At 47.7% G+C, this 24,982-nt stretch overlaps 1 protein-coding gene across 2 annotated transcripts in view; it reads right to left on the reverse strand.

Annotated features, from left to right (window-relative positions):
* Positions 1–1,135: 1,135 nt before the first annotated feature.
* Positions 1,136–24,982, reverse strand: part of COG7 (component of oligomeric golgi complex 7) — a 62,585-nt gene continuing 38,738 nt past the window's right edge. Inside the window, exons 9-16 of one of the 2 annotated variants that reach the window (XM_054533012.2) lie at positions 24,681–24,797; positions 21,553–21,618; positions 17,467–17,653; positions 15,079–15,219; positions 10,745–10,828; positions 5,914–6,028; positions 5,020–5,163; positions 1,136–1,721 (exon numbers count right to left, since the gene is read on the reverse strand). In XM_054533012.2, the coding sequence (XP_054388987.1) occupies positions 1,555–1,721; positions 5,020–5,163; positions 5,914–6,028; positions 10,745–10,828; positions 15,079–15,219; positions 17,467–17,653; positions 21,553–21,618; positions 24,681–24,797 (1,021 nt within the window). In that variant the 3' untranslated portion in view covers positions 1,136–1,554. 2 annotated transcript variants of the gene reach the window in all.

The raw sequence follows: 24,982 nt of genomic DNA on the forward strand, positions 1-24,982 counted from the left end.
TTAATTTCTGTTTAAGTCACTCAAATTACGTTATTCCATTACTTATAGCCAAATATAATCTTAACACTGACGTTCATACACCATACATTTTAAAAAAGAAAAAATGTGGGCCAGGCACAGTGGCTCATGCCTGTAATCCTAGCACTTTGGAGGCCAAGGCAGGAGGATCACTTGGGCCTAGGAGTTCGAGACCACCCTGGGCAACAAAGCAAGATCCCGTTCCTACAAAAAATGTTTCAAAAAATTAGCCAGGTATGGTGGCCCCCATCTGCAGTCCCAGCTATTTAACGGGCTGAGGCGGGGGAGTTGCTTGAGCCCAAGAGTTTGAGGCTGCAATGAGCTGCAATTGTGCCACTGCACTCCAGCCTGGGTGACAGCCTGGGTCTCAAAAAAAAAAAAGGAAAAAAGTGAAAGCCTAATTCCTTACCATGGCTGACCCCCCTTATGATCTGGCCCCCAGCTTCTTCAGGATACTGCTTCACCCCTTCCTCCATGAAGCCCCTCCTCTCCTGCCCCAGCTGCCCTTGGACATGCCTCAGGGCCCGGTCTGCACCACTCCCTGGGCCTGAACGCACCTCCTCCTTCACTCTCTGCCACATGGCTCTTACTCTGTAGGTCTCGGGCTGCCCACTTTATGCAGTGCCAGCTTCCACCCTGACACCCGCTTTTTGGCTAGCACTTACCTCTGAAATTACCCCCATTTACCTTCTTCTCCCTCCCTCTCCCACTGAACATAAGCTACAGGGGAGGACCCATATCCCCAGACATCCCCAGTGCGCACAACATGGCAGACACGTGGGAAGCACTAAAAAATGCACTGAAGAAGTAAGAGGCCGGGCGCAGTGGCTCACGCCTGTGATCCCAGCACTTTAGGAGGCTGAGGCAGGCGGATCACTTAAGGTCAGGAGTTTGAGACCAGCCTGGCCAACATGGCAAAACCCCATCTCTACTAAAAATACAAAAATTAGCCGGGCATGGTGGTGGGTGCCTGTAATCCCAGCTACTCGGGAGGCTGAAGGGGGAGAATCACTTGAGCCTAGGAGGCAGAGGCTGCAGTGAGCCAAGATCACACCACTGCACTCCAGCCTGGGTGAAAGAGTGAGGGGGAAGAAAAAAAAAGAAGGAAACAGTCTTCTTGCATCTCACAGTAGTTATTTATTCCATTTTCAAGATCTGATACTTTAAAAAAATTATCTAAAAAGTCTTCTCTGATAAATAATACATCTTTAATTTACAACTGTTTTTGATTATACAAATGAACCAAGTCTTTTTTTTTTGAGATGGAGTCTCGCTCTGTTGTTAATTTTTGTATTTTTAGTAGAGATGGGGTTTCACCATGTTGGTCAGGCTGGTCTCAAACACCTGACCTCGTGATCCATCTGGCTTGGCCTCCCAAAGTGCTGGGATTACAGGCGTGAGTCACCGTGCCCAGCCGAACCAAGTCTTTTTAAAGTAACTTCTGCCCAATCTTGGGCAGAGTTTCTGAGCAAATCTGTGCTGGTGAGTCGCGAAACAGCAGCCCTGACTCTCTTGGTGGTCGGGTGTGTAGTGTGGTCAGTAATTCACACTCCGCATGGCGGCCACGGTGGTGGCCAGGCGACGGGGCAGGCCTTTGCTGACCTGTCTATAGTCCTCAGGCCTGGTCTTCAGGAGCGTCACGATGTGCTGGAGGGTACGGGACGGCTGCAGGCCCAGGGCATCCATCACGTTGATCAGATAGTCTGTGGGGGCGGAGAGGAGACAGACAGGGCTCCACAGACTCAGCAACAAGCAGGTCAGAGCCCCACAGGGCCTCCCCTGAATACGAAACAGAGAAGCTGCCCTGCCAAGTCCCTAGATGCGGGGCGCCAACCCTGCCCTCAACAGGCCCTTTACTCGCCAGGTTCTTCCCACAGTGTCAGACCAGACTGTGAGCTTGGCTTGAGTCTAGGAACTCTAATTTAATAAAGAACTAACCAACATCACTCCCATCCCCATCCACACACACATACACACACACATGCATACACGCATGCACACACACTCTCACATGCACACTCACACGCACATCCACACTCACACACACAACTCACATGCACACACACTCTCACATCCACATTCACACACACATACACACTCACATGCACACACTCGCCTTCAGCACCAGTCTGAAGGACCAGCTGACCTCACCCAAAGCTCTGTTCTGGGGACTCCTGGGTTCCAAGCCCTGACCCCAGTGTATCCACTGACCACTTGGAAAACCCAGAGGGTCAGGAGACACACCAGCTTGTCTGAGCAGTTACTAAAGACCTCCTGCCAGAACCCCGCAGTGAAGACAAGGACAGTGTCTGGGGTAGGACCCTGGTATAAGGCAGGTTTCCACATTTCCCAGATGACCCCTGAGGCACTGGGGATACAGTCAGATACAGATTTCTGAGCCTACCCCCAGACTAGGTCGATGAGCATCCCAAGAGAGGATTCTAGGGTTCTGTCATTCTACAAAGCGACCCCAGTGGTTCTAACCACCAGGCAAGCTTGGGTGAAACGGACAGCATGGGGGAGCAAACCAGGTGCAGCCAGGTGTGACCTCAGAGAAGCCCTTCCACCTCCCTAAGTCTCTGCTTCCGTCTGTCCACACAGTTACCACCCATCAGGCAGCATGGATAGGGGATGAAGCGGGAAACGAACATGAGAGCACCTGATGTGTCGCAGGTGATCAATACATCAGTGCTGCCTTTCCCTCCTTCCTGGGCAATGCAACCCAACCCAAGGGAAGCCTTGCAAAGCCTTCTCCAGCTCCTCCCAGTTCATGCTTGGAAAGACTAGAAGACAGCACCACCCGATATGCCCCTGGCTACTTTTTTTTTTTTTTTTTTTCTTTTCTGAGACGGAGTTTCACTCTTGCTGCCCAGGCTGGAGTGCAATGCTGCGATCTCGGCTCACTGCAACCTCCGCCTCCTGGGTTCAAGCAATTCTCCTACCTCAGCCTCTCAAGTAGATGGGATTACAGGTGCCCACCACCACGCCTGGCTAATTTTTCGTATTTTTAGTAGGGACGGGGTTTTGCCATGTTGGCCAGACTGGTCTCAAACTTCTGACCTGAGGTGATCCACCCACCTCGGCCTCCCAAAGTGCTGGGATTACAGGCGCGAGCCACCACGCCCAGCCCCCACCACCGGCTACTTTCTGATCTTGGGTTCATCTCTTCTCCTTGACTAAAGTGGAGCTCCAGACAAGGCCTCAACCTTCCTTGTGTTTTTTGTTTTGTTTTGTTTTTAATATTTTGTAGAGACAGAGTCTCGCTATGTTGCCCAGGTTGGCCTCAAACTCCTAGGCTCAAGCAATCCTCCTGCCTCGGCCTCCCAAAGTGCTGGGATTACAGGCATGAGCCATGGTGCCCGGCCCCCTGTGTTTTCTTTTTAGGCCCAACTCAGGGCAGGGCCGGGAGGAGATGCCTGCTCTGTCCTGGCTGACTCAGGAAGAGCTGCTTCCCAGCAGAGGTGCCGCCAGGCAGGTACTTACTCCTTTACAAGTTTATCCATAAAACCGTGAGCTCCACTTGACTGTCAGCCAAGAGCTGCAAGCAGCGGGCCCACAGTCTACTAGGACATTTTTGTTTGGCGAGCAGTGTTTTTTGTTCTGTTTGTGCTCATGCTTAATTTGATTGTCTTTCAGGTGTGCATGCTTTGCCACAGACCTCACCACTCTATCGCCTTACACCCTGTCAGTTTCATATACTAGCCTTACCTTCCCTGCCCCTAACCTCACATCCTTACAGTGTAAGCTCAGTAAGCATCGGAGCTGCCTAAAGCTTTGTTGTCTCTATCTCCTAGAACTACAGCTGGCACACAGATGCTCGAGCAATGCTGAATGAGTGAAGAAATGAATCTGCAGGGGGAGCTTAACAGGGAGGAATAACAAGGACAACTGAAACTGAGGGGCAATCCCTACATTTTACTCCACTCACTAGTTCCAGTTCTTCCCCCTGCTGCTTGTACTAACAGGGAACACCAACACGCATTTGAATTCTCTCATCTCTCTTTCTCTGAAGGGAAACAGCCAAAAGGCTGCCTGTTCCTCTGGTAAGTGCTGAGAGCTGACTATGAAATGAGCAGGGGTCAGGAACTCAGGACAGCTGGATCCCAGGCCTGGCTCCATCACTAACAGCTCTGGGACCTGGAGGAAAGCACCTTGCTTCTAGTTGTTCTTCTGCAAAACAAGAGCCAGAAGCCGGTTGAGCCTGGCTCAGCCCTGTGGTCACTGAGGACGAAGCTCTGGCTGTGTCCCCAGGGAGCTGATCTTTCAGGCTTCTACCACCCGCTCTCCTGACCACCCCAAGAGGTGCGTTAGGCTAAAGAGCAGGCAAGGCAATGGAATGGCATCAAGAGACTGGGGAGACTCCCTGCCACCCGCCAGCAGTAGCCCCATGCTCACAGTACACCTGGGCAGTGAGGCCCTCCAGTGAAGAGGGCAGGCAGGAGCAGAGGGGACACGCCCACTGACTTGGCAGGCAGGATGCTATCTGGATGGAGACCACAGAGCGACCCTGGCCACACGGCCTTGTTATGCAACTGCCCTGGGCCTCTGTTCCCTATCGGTATGATGGAGAAGAGAGCACCCACCTCACAGGGGAGTTTGGAATTACATCAGACGATGGGTGCGAGTGCTTGGTCCAGCGCCAGGCATGCCTGGTATGCAGTAAGAGCTCATTAAACACTGGTTGGGAATTATGGTACAAATGGAGTGGGCCAGGTGGGGCCAGGCTGCAGGACTCACTGAAGCTTATCTCACTGAAGCTCCCCTCAATGGTTCTCAAGTCCTCTTCAAAAACATAGATGTCTAAGCTTCAACCCGGTCTTGCTAAGTCAGAATCTCTGGGGCAGGGCCTGGAGAACCTGAATTTTCAACCAGCTTCAGAGCCAAATCCACAGCTGAAGCTAAGGGGAGACTTGGGATGAGATTCCTGGAGGGCAAAGGAGAAACTGACAGATGCAGCGGGCAAGAGCTGTCCCTCCCACCACCTGTCCTGTGGGGACCCACCGATGTCAGTGGCCAGCTGCTTGGCAGAGTGCGGGCTCAGCTCGGGGATCTGCAGGATCGCATCACAGTAGGTCTGCATTGTGGCTCTGGCAATCGAGCCCAGCCAGTTGTCAGCCATGTTGTCCAGCTCGGGCAATTCATCCCCTGAAAAGAAAAGGAGGTCACCAAGGAAAACGCAGGCCTGCTGGGTGACCGGGCCTGCAGTAGCTGCTGAATGCACCAAAGTACCAGGAAGCTTCCGGTCTCAATGGGAAACACAGGAAACTGAAAACAGTTACATCTTAGGGCCAGGTGCTGTGGCTCATGCCTGTAATCCCAGCATTTTAGGAGGATGAGGCGGGCGGATCATTTGAGGTCAGAAGTTCGAGACCAGCCTGGCCAACATGGTGAAACCCCGTCTCGGCTAAAAATACAAAAATTAGCCAGGTGTGGTGGTGCATGCCTGTAGTCCCAGCTACTCAGGAGGCTAAGGCAGGAGAATTGCTTGAACCCAGGAGGTGGAGGTTGCGGTGAGTCGAGATCGTGCCACTGCACTCCAGCCTGGGTGACACAGCAAGACTCTGTCTCAATAATAACAATAATACAGAACATAAAGTTACAAACAAAATACTATCTGCTTACAGAGCAGAGCCAGAGGGCACAAGCAAAAGTGGAAATACCAGTGTGTTCCACAGTGGGATGTGGTTATAGATTTTTTCAAGTTGTGGTATTGTTTTAGATACAGCATCTGTACAAAAAGTACAAGTTAGAAGGTTAAAAAACAAACAAACAAACAAAAAAAAAAAAAACAGGGCTTGGTGACAAATGAGCCCAAGGATAAGGTGTCATCTGGAGTTTCTACCCCGGAAACTGACAACTTGACTTGTAACATTGCCAGAAACGGTCCCCGCTTACCCTGCTCAGGAGGAAATGGCAGCTTTCCAGCGTGCAATGCCAACTCTAAGGCAGAGTCCTCCTGAGTCACAAATGGCTCAAGATTCAGGGGGAGGGACATGATGTACTGCCCGATCTGAAACAAAAGAAAGTGCTGTTAGCCTGACATTGACACATACGGGTTATTACTTTATGGGTACATTTGTGTGAAGGCAAACGGCAGAGAGACAAAATTGCTAGACCTCGGGTGATCCCAAGTCTGATCTTTCTAGTATGTGGCGATGCTTGTTATGGCAGCACCCTAAAAAATAATCACTGGTAGCTTGCATATAGATTATAGATTCACCCTTCTTATAATGGCCCCAATATTTTTGAAATGCATTCAACACAATCTCTATCTCCAGTGAAGTAATGGATATCAAAATGCTTTGTAAAATTTGAAGCACTGTGTAAATATAAGTATTATTACTGTTCATAGGTGAAAAACCAATAAGATACTAGTGTCAGAAAGTGTGGGGCCAGGCAAGAATTCAAATCCTGTCTTCTGAGGCCAGGCACAGTGGCTCATGCCTGTAATCCCAGCACTTTGGGAGGCCGAGGCGGATGGATCACCTGAGGTCAGGAGTTCAAGACCAGCCTGGCCAACATGGTGAAGCCCTATCCTACTAAAAGTACAAAAATTAGCCGGGGATGGTGGCAGGCACCTGTAATCCCAGCTACTCGGGAGGCTGAGGCAGGAAAATCACTTGAACTCGGCAGGGGCGGAGGTTGCAGTGAGCCGAGATCACGCCATTGCACTGCAGCCTGGGTAGACTCTGTCTCAAAAAAAAAAAAAAAAAAAAAAAAAAAAGAGACTCTGTCTCAAAAAAAAAAAAAAATCCTGTCTTCTGGATTTGGATCTGATTCTCTCCCTCCTAGATAATTTAACCAGAAGAAGAAAGGAATTCTGTTTGAAAAAAAGCCATTAATAACTATAAATTAATTTGGAGAAAAAACTATATTGTTTTCATTATATAAACTCTTGAAACTAAAGATAGAGAAAACCCTGGCTGGCGGGGAATTGCAAAAGGTCATTTGCAATTGTCCTAAAAGACATTTAGGACATGCCCACAATTAGCACAGTCTTGGTCATGTGTTTGTCAGATATCCAAGTGATGCCAAGAGTGTATTTTAGGCCACTGTTTCCTATTTCTATTATATTTCATTGTTTTGTGTTTTAAGGTGAAGTATATGTTTTGTTTCAAAATAAAGGGGTTGACTTTTCAGGTTTCAAAAAGATAATATATGTTTTTAAAAGGTCTTTCAGCCTGTTGTTGCTTTTTTTCTTCCTGCTACATATTCATTCCATGACATTCCTGTCACTGATAATTAATTCTGTAAACTAAAAGTCAGGAGACTATCAAGGCAGGATCTTCTCAATCTGGCCTCACACATGTCTATGTGACAGCGGGCTCCTTTCAGGGTGTGGTGTTCAGAAGTTAACACAGACTTGAAAATCTACCCAGACCAGAGAACTGCAAGATGATCATGCCCTTCTTTCCAAACATTCAATATGGTTTGGCTGTGTAAGTGTAAACATCCATTATTAGTTTGGTGTCCCTTTTTTCTTTTTTTTTTTTTTGAGACAGAGTTTTGCTCTTGTTGCCCAGGCTGGAGTGCAATGGTGCAATCTCAGCTCACTGCAACCTCCGCCTCCTGGGTTCAAGCAATTCTCCTGCCTCAGCCTCCCGAGCAGCTGGGATTACAAGTGCCTATCACCACACCTGGCTAATTTTTTTTGTATTTTTAGTAGAGACGGGGTTTCGCCATGTTGGCCAGGCTGGTCTCGAACTCCTGACCTCAGGTGATCCGCCCGCCTCGGCCTCCCAAACTGCTGGGATTACAAGCGTGAGCCACTACGCCTGGCCTGGTGTCCCTTTATAAGCGGTACACAGATGGTAAAATAAATCATTTTTTTCTTTCATGTACTTAGTATAATCTTTCACCCAAAGTAAGCAAGTGGCCACTTACCTCACTAATAACAACAGCTACTGTAAATTTCAGCTTGAAGTGTTAAAAAATTCATCATTTTTCCCCAAGGCTGGGGGAAGAGAAGGATGCTGATTTCTGGTGTTGGAATTTCTCCATACTGTAATAATTCCTCTCAACAAGCCCTTCCTGAACACCTACTATGTACAAAGACCCCAGACATACTCCTATATTTGGTATACCTTTCATCTGTAGCCATAAGCTTTTGGCTAAGTCCACAGACTCAGTTTTACCTTACATATATATTGTTTTTAAATTTCAAAGCATTTTCTCCTATTTCATCTCTTTACAATGCTCACATGATTCTGTGTGGGTGAGGGCTTTCACCAACAAGGCAAAGTATCATTTAGGTGAAAAATTTCAATAATCTGACATCTCTAACTTCAATCAATTGGCCTTAGACTGTAAGGATTGCTGGGGTTCCTAGATGGATCTCACAGTGCAGGTTTCTCTCAGGGGTCTTGTCTCTATTCATTCTTTGGAAATCAATATGGAAAGGGCTGCTTATCATCCCACCTGAGGGTATTTGTCTACTATTCTCACATATGCAATCAATATTTCTTGATATCTTAGTTGGGTTAACTCAGTGACTTGGGAAAAATGAAAAGTTTTGAGGTCACACAGAGTTGGGGTGGAGTTTTGGCTCTACGTAGCACTGTGAGAACCTGGGCAACTTAATCTGTCAGGACCTTGGATCATCATCACGGAAACGAGGATGACCTCATATGACTTCAAAAGGTTGTTGTGAGAGTAGAACTAGTACGTGTGCTATGCACGTAAAGCAGCTGGCGTCCTAACACAGCAGCCACTGGGTAAGTCGCTGCTTCCTCCCGGCCCCACTCCCACTGTGAAGGAGGGCTGCCACACCCGTCTCACGGACACGATCTGGCCTAGCCACTAACCAACCTGGCACTGTCTCTGCACAGGGTACATGTTCAATTAGGTGTTCCTTTCCTGGGTTCAGGTCATCAGCCTCCGTACAGCTCAGGAGGACAGCAGCAGGCAGGGAAGGGCCCGGGCCTGGAAACTCCTCCTAGCCCTCCTTCCCTCTCTAGACCTCAGTTTCTTCAACCTTAGAATCAACTTGGTAGCCTCTCAGGTCCCTTCAAGCACCATCATTTTCTGAATCAATTTAGATTGCAAGCATACTATCTCCGTTCTAAAATCAGATCATTCAGCCGGGCACGGTGGCTCATGCCTATAAACTCAGCACTCTGGGAGGCCAAGGTGGGCAGATCACTTGAGGTCAGGAGTTTGAGACCAGCCTGGTCAACATGACGAAACCCCGTCTCTATCAAAAATACAAAAATTAGCCAGGTGTGGTGGTGGGCGCCTGTAATCCCAACTACTCGGAAGGCTGTAGCAGGAGAATCACTTGAATCTAGGAGGTCAAAGTTGCAGTGAGCCAAGATCGCGCCACTGCACTCCAGCCTGGGTGACAGAGCGTGACTCCATCTCAAAAATAAATAAATAAATAAAAATAAAATCAGATTATTCCCACGGGTTGTAAAGACCAACCCACATCTTAACAGTTTCATCAATAGAGGGTATCAGGTGCCCTGGGAAATAGAAGGGAAATGACTGTTGTTTTAGACTTGATACTGCCCCAAATGAACAGAGAGCAGAGAGCCAGCCGCCTCACTGCCTGCCAGAGGGACTGTCATGCACTTCTTGCAATTATACAACATGTACTTTTTTTTTTTTCCTGAGGCAGGGGGTTGCTGTGTGGCCCAGGCTGGAGTGCAGTGGCGCAATCACAGCTCACTGCAGCCTCGACCTCCTGGGCTCAAGCGATTCTCCCACCTCAGCACCCCAAGTAGCTGGGACCACAGGACACACCACCATGCCTGGATAATTTTTTACTTTTTTGTAGAGGCGGGGTCCCCCTATGTTGCCCAGACTCGTTTCAAATTTTTGGGCTCAAGCAATTCTCTCGCCTCCACCTCCCAAAGTGCTGTGACTATAAGCATGAGCCACCATGCCCAGCCTAACATTTATAATACTTTTTAAATGCCTTTCTAGTTATTTCGGCAGAGTGACAATTTACACATACGGGTTGGATTATAGGGCAAGAGCATAAGGCAGAAGTTACCTTGAAAAGTCCCAGAAATCTCCCATTGTGTGAGGTGAGTGTGGTTTGGCACATATTACTCCTCTATAGTGTTTCTTGTGCGTACCGACATTTAAGAGCACCTGAGCTAGACTGCAGGAAGGACGGAAGGAAAGACTGTGTGCGGGTGTCTGGGTGACTGTCAATTCCCAGGGGTGAATGGGGAGGGCAGCAAGGACTCCACGTGCCCCCACTCCCCTGCATAGTTTATTCTGTTTTCTTTTAATATTAAGCCTCTATAACTGCAATTCTTCTGAAGAGATTTGTTTGTTGCTATGAAGTTAAACATGAAAGCACTCCACACAGATCCTGGCACATAGTAGGTGATCACTAAAAGCTGGCTGAATTTGAATTCACAACCACAAACACACACTACTCTTCTGAAAGTCACAGAGAAGAATTGGCCACCTGCCTCCTGTCTTCCCAAGTCAGAATTTCCTATTAGACTCTCAACTCTGACGCCCTCAGGTACTGGCCACATCTCATATAGGGAGAGATGGTGAAGGAGTGAGAATGTGCCGGGGTCTGGAATCGCCATGTGGCTCTGCTGATCTTCTTAAACTCCAGGATCTGGGTGCAGACTACCCCAAAGCACAGGCTACCCAAAAGGGTCAGATAGCACCCATGGGGAAATGACTATAAGGGCAAGAATCAAAAGACAAGGAAGGTCTGAAAGGCTTGGACCACTCCAGAGAAGCACACAGAAGCTCTTACGTTGCTGATGTACTCGAGAGGGGTGAGACTAAAGGCAGGCAGGTCATCTGTGAGGGTTTCTCCGATGCCAGCCATGTTCCAGCTCTAGGGGTGGAAGGAGAGGACACAATCAGTACCTAGCAGCCAGGCAGCCATGAAGACGCCACCCAGAAATACACAAGAAGAACGTGGCCTTCCCCAGAGGCACTGTCTTTGGTTGGAGCTGACCATTGGAGCCTCCACCACTCAGCAGGCAGGGGCTTCTCTTCTTTAAAGCTTCACCTGGAAGCCCACCATACAGAAGGCAATGGTTTCTCTCTCCGCATTCCTGCAGGTCCATGAAACAGGAACTGCCACACTGGCTGAACTGTGGGCTGGGAACTGATCCCTTTCATTTATCTCGCTGAGACCGTGACAGGAGAAAGCTGGATATTTTTGGTCCAAGTTTCTCTGCGTAGTGGGGCCACTGTGTAGAGAGGTGCTGGGTGCAGACAGCCTCACTACTTCATGGGTCCTTGGCACCCTAAGGAGAATAGGGCACCCTGAGGTCCCCCACAGAGGCCACATGTCAGTCCCTTATCTGGGAGGGAGGCTTAGGAAGCCCCTCTGGCTGCAGGAAGAGCCAAGCCTCGTCGGCAATACTGCTTTACCTCAACTAAAGCTGCTGCTTTATTTCTCACCACCTTCTGGATCTGTTTCTCAACTGATCAGAACTCAGAGGGACGGGGATGGGACGGCACTTCCAAACCCCAACAGCTGCCCCTCTGGCCTCTCTGTAGTCCCCCTGTGCGAGGAGAACCTCGGCACCAACACGTGTTTCTTGCCATTTGGAGTGGAAACATCTTCCATGTTGCTGTGGGAGCCTTCCCAGCAGTCTATATAGAGTTGGGTAAAGGACCCGTGCACATGTGCTCACAGACTTCAGCGTGGCACACCTTCACACAGAAATCTCACTTCTTACTTCCAACCTGAGCCACTCTAAAGCCAGCCTGGAAAACAAGGCCCTTTCTGGCTGAACTCCGGGAGTGACTCCGGCGGTCATGTAGGAACTGCTGTCTGCAGCCACCTGATGCCGGATCCGGTTGCCTGATCCTTTAAGTAGCATTCCGGGAAAGGAAGGACCATGTCCAACTCTGGGCTCCCAGCCCAGGCTCAGCCTCAGCAGCCCTCCCCATGCTCTCTAGCACCCACTCGATTTGGTCTCATTTTCTTTGATGTAAATGAGCTCTTTTCTTCCCCACCCCAGGTGCCCCCAACCCCTGTCCTACAGTTTTCTAGACTCTTTGTTCTTGCCTGAGAATGCTCTTTTGTCTCAAAAGAGCCTACTTTTTTTTCCAGCTAACTCCAAATCCACCGAGAAGGAACACACCAACCATCCACATTTACCAAGTACCCAGGATGTCGAGTGTCTTGTGCTAGGCTGTGCAGAGAAGAGACAAAGAAATGTAAGATTTGCTCCTTGCTCTCTAGAAGGGAGCTACTTGGGGAAGCAAAGCCCCCTGACATGCTCCCACCCTGTACACCCCCACACCTCCCATCCTGTTCTGGCCCCTCCCCTCTCCCCCCTGCAGACACATGAGTGCTGCCTCCCACTTCCAGAGCTCTCAGTGTCAGAGGCAAGTGTCTCAAAAAAAAAAAAGGGGGAAAAAAAAAGCAGCAGAGAATGTCACTTGAGGGCAATAGGGAAATGCTGCAAGTCATTTTTTAATTGTTCAAAATTTATTTAAAGCGTCCTTCAAATGAGCTTTTCTATCCATCTGTCACCAGGTAAAATAGGTAAACTTCAATAATCTATTTTGAAATCAAATATAGCATTGGTTTGTAGTCTCGGAATATAAAAGGGCAATAGAATTTACCAGCAAATGCTGAAAACAAACATTTGATGACCAGGGTTTAATTTTCAAATCCTTAAGGCCAGAGTGTTTGCCTTGGTATTGTGTGCTGGCACCCTCGGAGTGCTCCTCCTAATCTCCAAAGCCACCTGCGCCCATTCCCAAGGGCCCGCAGTGCTGTGGTGAAGCCGGAATGAGAAGGTAGGGCCAAGCGCCCAGGAACTCCACCATCATAATGAACTCTGGAATGCAGAAGTAGAGGGAAAAGGATGGGGGAAGCACCACCCCTGTTTAAATGTAGAACTAAGCCGGGAAGCACTGAGGTTTCAGAACAGAAGGTCAGTACCGTCAGCTTGACAAAATAAAAATAATACAAACAACCCAATCTGCAGGTGGGGGAGGGGACAGGAGAGAGACAAAGAAAGCTAATCCTTTCGGTTTTCAATGGATCATACGTATCAGTATCTGTCTGCAATGGAAACAGGATTAACAAAAAGCAATGGCAACTCCAATCTCTTCATACTCATAATCTTTTTTTCATAACCTTGGAGAGAGCTTCTGGGGAATGAGTATCTTTTGTGGAGAAAAAAAAAAAAATCTCGACCAGGCTTGGTGGCTCATGCCTGTAATCCCAGCACTTTGGGAGGCCGAGGTGGGTGAATCACTTGAGGTCTGGAGTTCAAGACCAGCCTGGGCAACCTGACGAAACCCCGTCTCTACCAAAAAATACAAAAATTAGCCCGGAGTGGTGACAGGCGCCTATAGTCCCAGCTACTCAAGAAGCTGAGGCAGGAGGATCACTTGAACCCAGGAAGCAGAGGTTGTAGTGAGCCAAGATCGTGCCACTGCACTCCAGCCCAGGTGGCAGAGTGAGACTCAGTCTCAAAAAAAGAGAAAAGAAAAGAAAAATGTCTCAAGTTCAATAATTCCTTTGGACTCATTTAGTGTCTCTTTTCTGGTTAAATTAAAATAAAATTATATTGTGCATATCTTGTTTTTCTCAAAAACAGCACTATAGTATAATTCCATTTCTTCCTATAGATCTATCCACTGATGCCCACTCAGCCTTTAACATGTACAGGCGTGCAGAAAGAGATGTCTGGGTTGCTGGACATCAAACTGCTGATGCTGATTATTTCTCGATGGTGGGATCTTGGAGGTATTTATTAGATTTTTTTTTTTTGTATTTTCTTGTATTGCTTGAGTTTCTAAAAATAAATACCTATACAACTTTTATTTTTAAAAAATCAAGTAAGTCATTCTTCTTAAAAATGAGAATCACAGAAAAGAAGAAAACTACCACTTATTATACATCTACTCTGTGGCCAGTGCTATGCTAAATTCTATCAATATACAAAATCTCACTTAATCCTCACCAATCTATGAGAATTACTGTATCCTCATCACACAGATGAGGAAACGGAGGCTTACGGAGGAAGGAATAACTCAGCCACGTGATGGCACCCGCCACATTTCTGCTACAGCTCTCCTCCACTTTACGTCCCCTTCTGCGTTACAAATACAAAATCTGATTGAAATAGATCTCATGGCATTTTGTACAGAAAAATCATAGAGAGTGAAAATCACAAACTTCAAGGGAAGAAGGAACCTCACGATCATGTCGTTTAACTGAGCCCTTTTATGGATGGGAATCCTAACTCCCAGTGAGGGGGTGAGGCCTGACTGAGACCATGCAGGAGTCCTGGACTCCCAGCCTTGCAGGCTTTCTAGAGCGTGGCAGAAAGGAGAGCACGTTTGATTTTGCCAGATGAGTTCTTGTCACTTTGTAAAAAGATCTCTTGGTTATTAAAGGCCCATAACTGGAATCCAAATGGCCTTGAAGGGTCAGTGAGATACATTAACCAGGGGGCTGTCCCGCCCAGTAACCTAAAAGGAAAGTTAACGAGATCTGGAGCAGGGCAAAGACAGCAAGTAGAGAAAATAGAATTAATAGGCAATGCCTTGAAAAATAATTCGGACAACCAGAAAAGAGAAGAGGGTGCGAGGAAAGGAAAGTGAGTCGATTCTAGAAACAGCCAAATAGAAAAGGTATCAAGGAAAGAAAGGAACAGAACCCTCCAAAGCCCCCCTCAAAAACACAAGATCAATTCTGATAAGGCACTCCCCTGAGTAAAGTTCCAGAACCAATTCTCCGGAAGTGTTTCGTGTGGTGTGAAAATAATTCAATCTCAAAAGACAATTAGCTCTTCTGACCTGGCCTAACCTATGAAGCAGCACATAATCTCTATTACTTCTCTGCTGCTCCAAATGGGGAAAGTTAATCAAGCAATTTTAATAATCCTGAGAACCGCCTGTGAATAAAGTATCAGAGTAGCTACAATAAAGATAAGAAATTCATGCTAAGCAATGAGGTGAAATTGGAAAGTGGCTCTTTCCGGCTTGGGAAAGTTAAAGCGGGATCTTCCCAAAGCTCTTGGAACAGGGAGGGTTAAGCCCACACTCAGTATGCTTGAGTTGGAGGCAGGACCCAGGGAAAATTGATGTGGTCAGTGAGAAACTCACGTCCATCTTGGAAATGAGCAACAGCTGTTGTTTGATGCGCAGGAACACGGAATCGAAAGCCAGCTGGTGGGCCTGCTGGTTAAGCCGAGTTAGTGCTGCTCGAGGTGCAGCCAGCAGGTTGTGGTTGCTTGACCCTTTTTCCTAAGACAAGAAAATGCAAAAAGCAGTTGTTAGGCCTGAAACCCAACCCAAGTATTAGCTAGTTAACCATTTTGAAAACTCACAGGAGAATTGGGGGTTCTATGCAATAGTGGTTCCCAAACCTGGCTGTGCCCCAGGCCCTTCTCAAGAACATGCTGAATTACAGATTCCCAAGCTCCACCCCGGAACTACTGCATCAGAGTTCACTGGGGTTGGAGCCCAGGAATCTATATTTTAAATTCACTTTCCCAGGTGATTCTGATGCACTTGGGCTAACATGAGCTCACGGACTAGCAGTTTAGGAAAAGTTCACCTGTGACCATCCCTCAGAGATAGAGGAGGTGGGAAAGAGGGGGGAAACAAGATCGGAAGCTTCACATATAAATCAGAGTGATGGACAGAGCCCTAATTCCCGGGGAGGTCAGGTCAAATATACTTGGCTGAAAGCCAAAGTATGTACAACCTCCATGAGTCCCAAGGAATTCCAAATAGGCTGAGAAAATGGAGATGGAAAGTGTAACCTTAGTTTTGTTATTATAAATGAACCGATTACAACAGACATAAATCAGATTAGCAATAAAGATAAACAGAGTTGCTTTAACCTAATCACAGAAGCATGGATGAATGAGTTTACAGAATTGCTTTAAGAAGTGTTTGTCAAGCTCAAGGCAACCAGTTGGTGGGTCAAGGTGCAAAGAGATGGGGAGGCCCTGGGAGAATAGCACTGAAGCCTCAGACATGTCCAGGCCCCCTGTGCAGTTCATTCCAGACCTCTAGGCCCTGGATAATTTTCTACTGCATCTGGCCAGGTGCGGTAGCTCACACCTGTAATCCCAGCACTTTGGGAGGCTGAGACGGGCAGATCACCTGAGGTCAGGAGTTCGAGGCCAGCCTGGCCAATATGGTAAAACCCTGCCTCTACTAAAAACACAAAAATTAGCCAGGTGTGGTGGTGCTTGCCTATAATCCCAGCTACTCAGGAGGCTGAGGCACGAGAAATGCTTGAAGCTGGGAGGCGGAGGTTGCAGTGATCTGAGATCCTGCCACTGCACTCCAGCCTAGGTGACAGAGTGAGACTCCATCTAAAAAAAAAAAATTTTCCACTGCATCTGGTGCTCCAGGAACAGCAATGTCTCCTCTGTCTATCACCAAGAGTGAAGTTAAAGCCAGAACAGTGAGGGAGGGGGACGGTTCTGCAAAGGATGCCCATGGTCTTCTTATGACCCTGGAGGCCATTCCCAAGGAGTTATGTGACTCATTCCACTTGTTAGGAAGTTCTCCTGTCCCTGGACCCCAAGGGGCTCAAAGCTCAAAGTCAAGGGCAGCTTTATGGCAGGCAAACTAAGAGTTTAAAGAAAAAAACCAGGAGGGAACACCAATCCCCAAGTCCTCATGGTCCCATGTGGAAGAACTTGTACTTGGGTAGACTCCTGGTGACTCTGCAGCCTGGCTCCTCCCTTAGGAAAGAGTAGTGACTTCTCTTGCTCCTCCTGGTATCCTGGGTTGGGATCCTCTATTACAGGTTCTGCCTGCCTGCAAGCAGTACACATCTGGTCCCCTCTCAGGAGGCTGACCCTGAACAGGGCCAGGGGCTGTCCAGCTCTGTCTGACCGGCTGACAAGTTTCATTCTGAAGTGAATTACAGCAAGTCCCCCTAGCCGCAGATCTAAACCCACATTCTCTTTTTTCCTTTTTTTTTTTTTTTTGAGATGGAGTCTCGCTCTGTCACTCAGGCTGGAGTGTAGTGGCACAATATTAGCCCACTGTAACCTGTGCCTCCCTGGTTCAAGTGATTCTCCCACCTCTGCCTCCCAAGTAGCTGGGACTACAGGTTCGTGCCACCACACCTGGCTAATTTTTGTATTTTTAGTAGAGACTGGCTTTCACCATGTTGCCCAGACTGGTCTCAAACTCCTGACCTCAGGGGATCCACCCACCCTGGCCTCCCAAAGTGCTGGGATTACAGGTGTAAGCCACCGCACCTGGCCTAAAGCCACATTCTCTAACCTGGCTTTTATCAGTAATAAAGATCCATCTCTTCTAACCTCTACATCTGTATCTCAAACGGTTTCAAGTTTAATATATTAGCTCCTTAAAATCCCAACATAAATGAGACAGAGAAGTAGTAGCAGGGTACGTCACAGCCCAGGGCCACACACAGGGCCCGCCTGTATCCCGGAGAGGGAGAGGGTGAGTGATGAGAGGAAGCCTTTCATTTGCAAGAATGCCATCCATTTGGTCTCATACCTTGAGGGTATATAGTATTTCCATTAAACTGGCATATTCAGCAGGGTTATCTTTCTGGAGGTAATTATATTCTTGCCATGGGTTCTTGGCAGAGCTCTTCTTGTCTGTCAAGATGCTCTCCTGAAAAGCAGCCAGGCTCCGGGGGCTGCAGGAATCAGACAGATACTTCCCAGCTGTGGACAAAATCCTGTAATGAAAGGAATGACCATTATGCCCTGAGCTATTTGCATGGAACTTTCTTCTTGGAGCAGTCAGATTGCTCCTTACTAAATTCTAAGATAATCCTCATGAGACAGACTGAATTAAGGTCCAGTTTGTAAGGCAATGAAAGGATGCCCTCCATCATTGAGGAGTGAGCTGGACCTCAGGTGCACAATTAAAAAAACCCAGTGTTTTTATTCCTGCTGAACACTCACAGTGCCAGAACATGCCATCTCCCTAATATGACCGACAGCCTACATAGGGGCAGCTCTCAGTTTAGTCCGGAACACTGTGCACCTTCTATGGAGACTTTTCTTGCTATATGAGCATCAGGGTGTAGAACAGTCAAATGCCAGCATGGGCCACCAGCACCACCATCAGAGAGACCGCCAGGCAGGATAGCAGCTGGCTGGCTCCTGGAGAACAGTGACAGCAGCTCGCTGCACGCCTCTTTACCCACGGGCTCACCTGTCCTACATGCCAAGCCTGTGTGGTGCTTGTGTTTGATGGCACTGGGAGGTTTATTTTTGTGGTTTAGGTGCTACAGAGAGATCTATTGAGGCTGGCACTTTCCAAACTCTTCGAGAAAGACAAACACCTAGAGGAGGTTTCATATGATAATCCACCCCTTGTACCGCTGGGGAAGTGGAATCTTGACCTCCACCCTGTTTTCCTTAGCCCAACTTTACCACCCATCCTACCCATCTAAATATGTACAGAATTACATGAACATGTGTAACTAGGGAACCGCATTATGACATATCCCAAACGTGGCTAATTCCCTGCCTTCTCCTTTACTATAATTTCTTATGAAAACATTGCTTTGGACATAGCAGTTCTTAGGATGCACTCACTATTTCAAAAACAGATCCTTGAGTTGGTCAAGAAATGCCTGTACTTGCAAATACATCCCAGCGATACGATCTTCCTCAGGAGGAACTGCTGACATAAGCAGCTACCTGCCTCTGCCATTGAGTTCAAGTTCGTTCTTCCTGTTGCTTGAGCCAACCAGTAACTTTGGTTGGGTCTCTTATCTGTCAAACTGTGGCCTGTCTCTGCCATTGCCTTCCTTCCAGTCTTCACTAGTTCTTGCCTGGATCGCAGCAGGCTTCCAACTAACTGGCTTCCCTTCCTCTAGTCCTCGAAGTTCTACTTACTCTGTCCTCCTAAGGGTTGGCGGAATGATCTTCCCAGAAGGCAAATCTGACTTTGGCTTTTTCCCGAAGATAGTGCTTCACAGGAGCGTTAGAAAGGCTTGGCAGAGGAGAGGCCTCAGGGACCCCGCGAGGTTTCAGCCCTCTGCGCCATCAGCCAATGGCAGAGCTCCCAAAGGGCTCTTGCTTCCGTTCTGCATTTAACACATGCCGTCTCATTTCCCTCCAACTGGACGGTGAGGACAAAACACTGAGTGTTCTTCATTTGTGAATTACTAGCACTAGCACAGTGCCCGGTACATGGCAGGGGCTCCACAACTGTTGAAGGATGGGTGACCCTGTCTTTAGTGACCAGGTCTTCGGAGGACAGTTCAATGAGACAAGTCAGGTTTTGGAAATCTAGTATAAATTTACAAGTTTCCATGGCTGAGAAGTGGGCAATAACTTGTCATAGTTGAGGGAACCAATGGAATTGTAATGCTCCCTCCTCTGTGCACACTGCGTTCTCTTGGCACAGCAATGAGCATACTGGCACACGCTGGATGCTCCCATTCATCTCTAAACTCTTTGAGGGCAAGGATTGAGTTTAATTATCTGATATCCCCAAGACCTAGTTCAGAGCCCAGGAAAGCTGTGGCCCAGTGGGAAGGGAGGTAGGGGTGAGTAAAGTGGAAGACAGAGGTGAGCGGGGCGAGAGATAGGGGCGAGCGGGACGGGAGGTAGGGGGCGAGCGGGGCGGGAGGCAGGGGGCGAGCGGGGCGGGAGGCAGGGGGCGAGCGGGGCGGGAGGCAGGGGGCGAGCGGGGCGGGAGGCAGGGGGCGAGCGGGGCGGGAGGCAGGGGGCGAGCGGGGCGGGAGGCAGGGGGCGAGCGGGGCGGGAGGCAGGGGGCGAGCGGGGCGGGAGGCAGGGGGTGAGCGGGGCAGAAGGGAGAGGCGAATGGGGTGGGAGGTGGGGCAGGAGGTAGGGGCGAGTTGCCAAGGAAGGTCTGTGCTCTTTGTTGGCAGTTTCTTCTCACGATTCTTTGTTTTCCGTCATTTCTGAGACCACCAACTGTCTTTAGTCCAAGATTTTTTGTGATGGTTCTCATTATGGGGAAAGGCTCCCAGCAGGATAGAGTGGGAGCAGCTGCTGCTGTTCCTAACTCTCTCTCCTGAATGCCCAGCACGGAAATTGGGTGACTTTCTGGAGTGAATAAAACCAAAGTGCCACAGGCATACAGTGGAGTGTGCGTAAATAATATAAATGAAGTAAATGGTAATTCCTAGGACACAGATTTTCCTTAATCTCTTAATGAAATCAAGTATTACATTCTGAAGGGTAAGGAGAGACTGATTAGGAGCACGAATGGGGACACAATTGATAAAAGATGGGCCTCTCCCTGGCTGAGCTTCAAGTCAAGAACAGCCTGGGTGTATCCAAGGGAGCTCCTGAAAGAGATGATGTCATCCTGGAAGCACTAAGCCTGGAAAGGGACAGTCACCATCTGTGTGCCTGGCTGGAAGGCTGCACAGTGTGCGTGCGTGCGTGTGTGTGTGTGTGTGTGTGTGTGTGTGTGTGTGGCAGGCGCCTGTAAAGCTATCTTATCTCCCCATCAATCTCACCAGCAGCACCTAGACTCCTACCAAGGACCACTCCCCACCAACAGGCGGGTAGCAGAGGCAACAGGTCAGAACGCACTGGGCTGCTCCAGTGACAAGATTGACATTGGCCACCCGGCTCTCATGATCACTTCTTTGCAGAAAGGGATCATTTTGTGATTTACGGGCTGAGTAAAGCAAGGCCGAGTTGAAATCTCATCTGAGAGATTTCTCTCGTTCTGGGCAGCTTGGGCCAGATACAGGGAGATTGCTGTGGCTCCTCTGTATTTTCCTAGCGCCTATTACTTACTTTTGGAACAGTGGTGCTTTCATTTCACTTTGTACCACCACTAAAAATTTCATCACCCAGAGATTACTTTAGGGCAATAAAGAATCACGCAAGAAGGAGGTTAAGGGATTGCTGCTGGTCCCTCAAACACCTGTATGAAACAGACTTCTTCCCCTTAACTCCTAAGGAATAGAGGCATCAGCCATACCAAGGGAATCAAGAGATTTTATTGAAAGGAATACAGAAAGAAATGTGGGAAGCCAGAGCCCCTTGAAGGGAAAAACTGTCTGAAGAAGGCCACCTCAGGGCAACATAAAAGCCCTGGCAGATATGAGAAGAGAGGAAGGGAGTAGAACAAGCTTTTCCAGGGCAGACCCCAGAGATTCCCCTTCGATACACAGCCCTTCAGCAGCACGCAATTTGACTGCAGGACCCAGAAGGCAGGCTGCCTAAGTTCACCCGGATCCTGAAGGCTGGCCCAAGGGACTTCACCACCACTTGTCACACCGTTTCTATACGGAAATTTATTTTTAGTCCCAACAACTAATTTATAAACAAGCAGTCGGAACCCAGCCCATTCCTAATTTGGAGACAAGATGCACTGTTTCCTCATTTAGGCTGAAAGCACCATATCAAACCAAAATTATGTGACCCCTGCCAAGTAGGACAAAGCCTTGCCCTTTTTAGGTGCTCAATAAACGTTTAATGATGACAATAATGACACACCGTATCTAGGTACAGACAGTCCTCCAGCCCTGTGGCCTCCACATCTGGCCTATGCTGTCCTTGCTCTACTGTGTACTAGACCAAGTTCGTGCTGATCAGGAACCCCAGGGTCTAGAGGACAATGACTCCTCTCTCCTACCTGTTGGCTAGCTGCTGCTCGAAGTCCCCACAATGCCGCAAAAGCTCTCCACAGGTGGCTATTATCCTAAACAAAACAAAAAGCACTTCAAGGTCAAGTATCTGGAATGCCAGCCTTTACAGGACAAACATTGTCTTATAAAAATCCTAATTATTTGCTCCTTTGGGTAGTTTGGTTCTGGGAAAGCTGTTAAACATCTGCTGGCCTGAAATGTTTCATTCATTAGTCATTAATGTAAAAAGAAAATGCTGGTCCCTTCCAATAACCTCCATTGTCATTGGCATCTCTGCTATGAAAGCACAATTCTATCCACGGCCTCCTCAAATAATTTTACATTTCCAAAATACTCAGCTTTGTCCTTGAGAAAAACAGTGTAGAGATATTTTATATCTAAAATTTATTATTTATTTATTTATTTTTGCAACTGAGTCTCACTCTGTCACCCAGGCTGGAGTGCAATGGCGTGATCTCGGCTCACTGCAACCTCTGCCTCCCAGGTTCAAGCAATTCTCCTGCCTCAGCCTCCCAAGTAGCTGGGATTACAGGCGCACACCACCACGCCTGGCTAATTTTTGTATTTTTAGTAGAGACGGGGTTTCACTATGTTGGCTAGGCTTGTCTCAAACTCCCGACCTTAAGTGATCCACCTGCCTTGGCCTCCCAAAATGCTGGGATTATAGGAATGAGCCACCACATCCTGCCTGTATCTAAAATTAAAAAAAAAAAAAATGTATTACTTAATATTTGTTAGATGCCTGCTAGTTTCCAGACACAGAAAATGTTTTGGTACTAGAAGTATCTTTCCCTGATCATACGAAAGGCAGATGAAGATTAATCCATTTGTTTCTCAGAGATAAGCCCAAATGACCATCATATCCATATTGAATGATCCTTTAATTTTCAAGTAATTTTATGCCAAGCCTCAAACTCCCAGTTGCTGAGTCCTTCAACACCAAACTCATAATGTCAGGACAAATCCAAGGATTAAAAACATCTTAAGTCTAGTTAACTTTTAACTTTCTCTAAAAGTGCCCATCATCACCAGGGTATCTAGGCATTCCATCATAAGAAAAGTTTATGAGAAGGTAAAATATTCCACTTCCCTTACGTGCAACAGAACAAACTTGTGCATAATATTTTCCAGAATACCAAACCACCACGGGTGATAAGGGATACAGTTAGCATCTAGAACATTACTTTTTTTTATTTAATTTTATTTTAAGTTCCGGGATACATGTGTAGGACGTGCAGGTTTGTTAATAGGTAAACGTGTGTCATCGTGGTTTGCTGCACCTATCAACCCATAGAACATTAAATTTCATCAAAAAAATCCAGAACAGATTTTTTAAATAATCTAAAATGGTCCTGAGTGGTCCTGGATCTACCCAATGGCCTTGGGTGGGTCTGGGTCTGCTCTGGCATGGGCCACTGCATTAAGAACTACATGTGTCACGGGCAAGGGTCAGGTAAGACATGAAAGTGGGTGAAGTGCGCCAAGTGAGCGGCCATTTCTCTCTTGGGAAAATATATCCAGGAAGAATGGTTTTAAGAAAAAGAAACTTCCAGATTGCTTTTTTTTTTTTTGAGATGAGGTCTTGCTCTGTCACCCAGGCTGGAGTGTAATGGTGCAGTCTTGGCTCACTGCAACCTCCACCTCCCAGGTTCAAGCAATTCTCCTGCCTCAGCCTCCCAAGTAGCTGGGATTACAGGCGCGCACCACCATGCCCAGCTAATTTTTGTATTTTTAGTAGAGACAGGGTTTCACCATGTTGGCCAGGCTGGTCTTGAACTCCTGACCTCAGATGATCCACCTGCCTCGACCTCCCAAAGTGCTGGGATTACAGGTGTGAGCCACCGTGCCCAGCCTGCTTTTCATCTGTTGTATGGTGCTTCTCTCCTCTGCCAAGTGGTCTGAGAGCCTAATCGTATCACTATTAGCCAACTTGGGAGAGGAGAGAAGCACCGCACAACAGGGAACCCGTGCCCAGTTTCTCAGGTACCCCTGCTGCCAGCCCCAGTGGCTATGACAATGCAGGCCCAGTGTTGCCTGAGCATCTCATTTTTTAGGTGACATTAGAAATCCGGATCATGTTAAATCTAGTTTCTAAATATTGGCAACAAATCCACTTGTTAAAAACTGCAATGATCAAACATGTCCATAGGTCAAATCTGGCCATAGGCCAACAGTCCATGCTCTCCAGCTGGACATGTTGAGGACCAAATCTCAGGCAACTGCTGATTGAACCTCCATCAAGCCTCAGGGCCTGGGGCAAAATAGGGTGTCTACCTAGTAGCCCACAGGCCACACAGGCTATTCCAGAATCTGGCCATCAACAACCACTTGAGAGGGTCACCTCAATTCCTTTCACTGAACCTTTTTTGTTTTGAGACAGGGTTTTGCCCTGTCACCCAGGCTGGAGTGCAGCAGCAGGATCTCGGTTCACTGCAACCTCCGCCTCCCAGGTTCAAGCAATTCCCCTGCCTCAGCCTCCCGAGTAGCTGGGATTACAGGCATACACCACCACACCCAGCTAATTTTTGTATTTTTAGTAGAGACGGGGTTTCACCGTGTTGGCCAGGTTGGTCTTGAACTACTGACCTCAAGTGATCTGCCTGCCTCAGCCTCCCAAAGTGCTGGGATGAAAAGCATGAGCCACCAAGCCCAGCCCTTTCACTGAACTCTTAAATGGCCCTTTCCAGGCCAAATAGCGTTGCCTGGAACCATTTAGTACCATGTACCATGGTTCTCAGATCCAGAAACAGGATCCAATCACCTATGCATTTTCTAATACATAAGCCCTAAGTTATTTTAGGTCTATAAAAACTATATGCTGAGGGGGGGTAAAAAAATCTCACATCAAATATAAAAAATTTAAGTCATTAAAGGAGATATGGCATTTGTAAAGAACTTAAAAAATATCTTAAGAGCTGGAGGGGTCTTTTTGTTGGTTGGTTTGGGTTGGGTTTTATTGGTTTGTGTTTAGAGTCTGGAGTATTTGCTTTTTAAAAAGGCAGTGAAAGAAAAAAATGAACCCCTTCTAAACACATTCGTCATTTTTATATACTATATCATGCATGTTTATGCTGGCTACATTAGGAACAAGCTTGAATTACAACCCCCGGTTTACCTAATGGAGTTCTGAAAAGCCGTCCAATCTTCCTGGAAGAGGGAGTTGGGAGGAATGTGGTCCAGTTTGCACTTCTTTCGTATGGACTGGAGAGTGCTGGTGAAATCAGACACATACCTGCCGGGAAAGGGAAGAAAATGGTAGGGAGGTCACCACTGATTCCCCAACTCTAAAGAGACCTGGAATTCTACAGCTCTGGACAAATTGCTAATGGCCTTGAGAGCATCTTTAGAGGCTCCCACCGAGGAGTGAAACTGCTTGTAAACCTCTGAACACAAAAAGGTCTTCTCTATGTGGCAAGA

The sequence above is a fragment of the Pongo abelii genome, chromosome 18 (assembly GCF_028885655.2).
Source record: "Pongo abelii isolate AG06213 chromosome 18, NHGRI_mPonAbe1-v2.0_pri, whole genome shotgun sequence".
NCBI lineage: Eukaryota > Metazoa > Chordata > Mammalia > Primates > Hominidae > Pongo > Pongo abelii.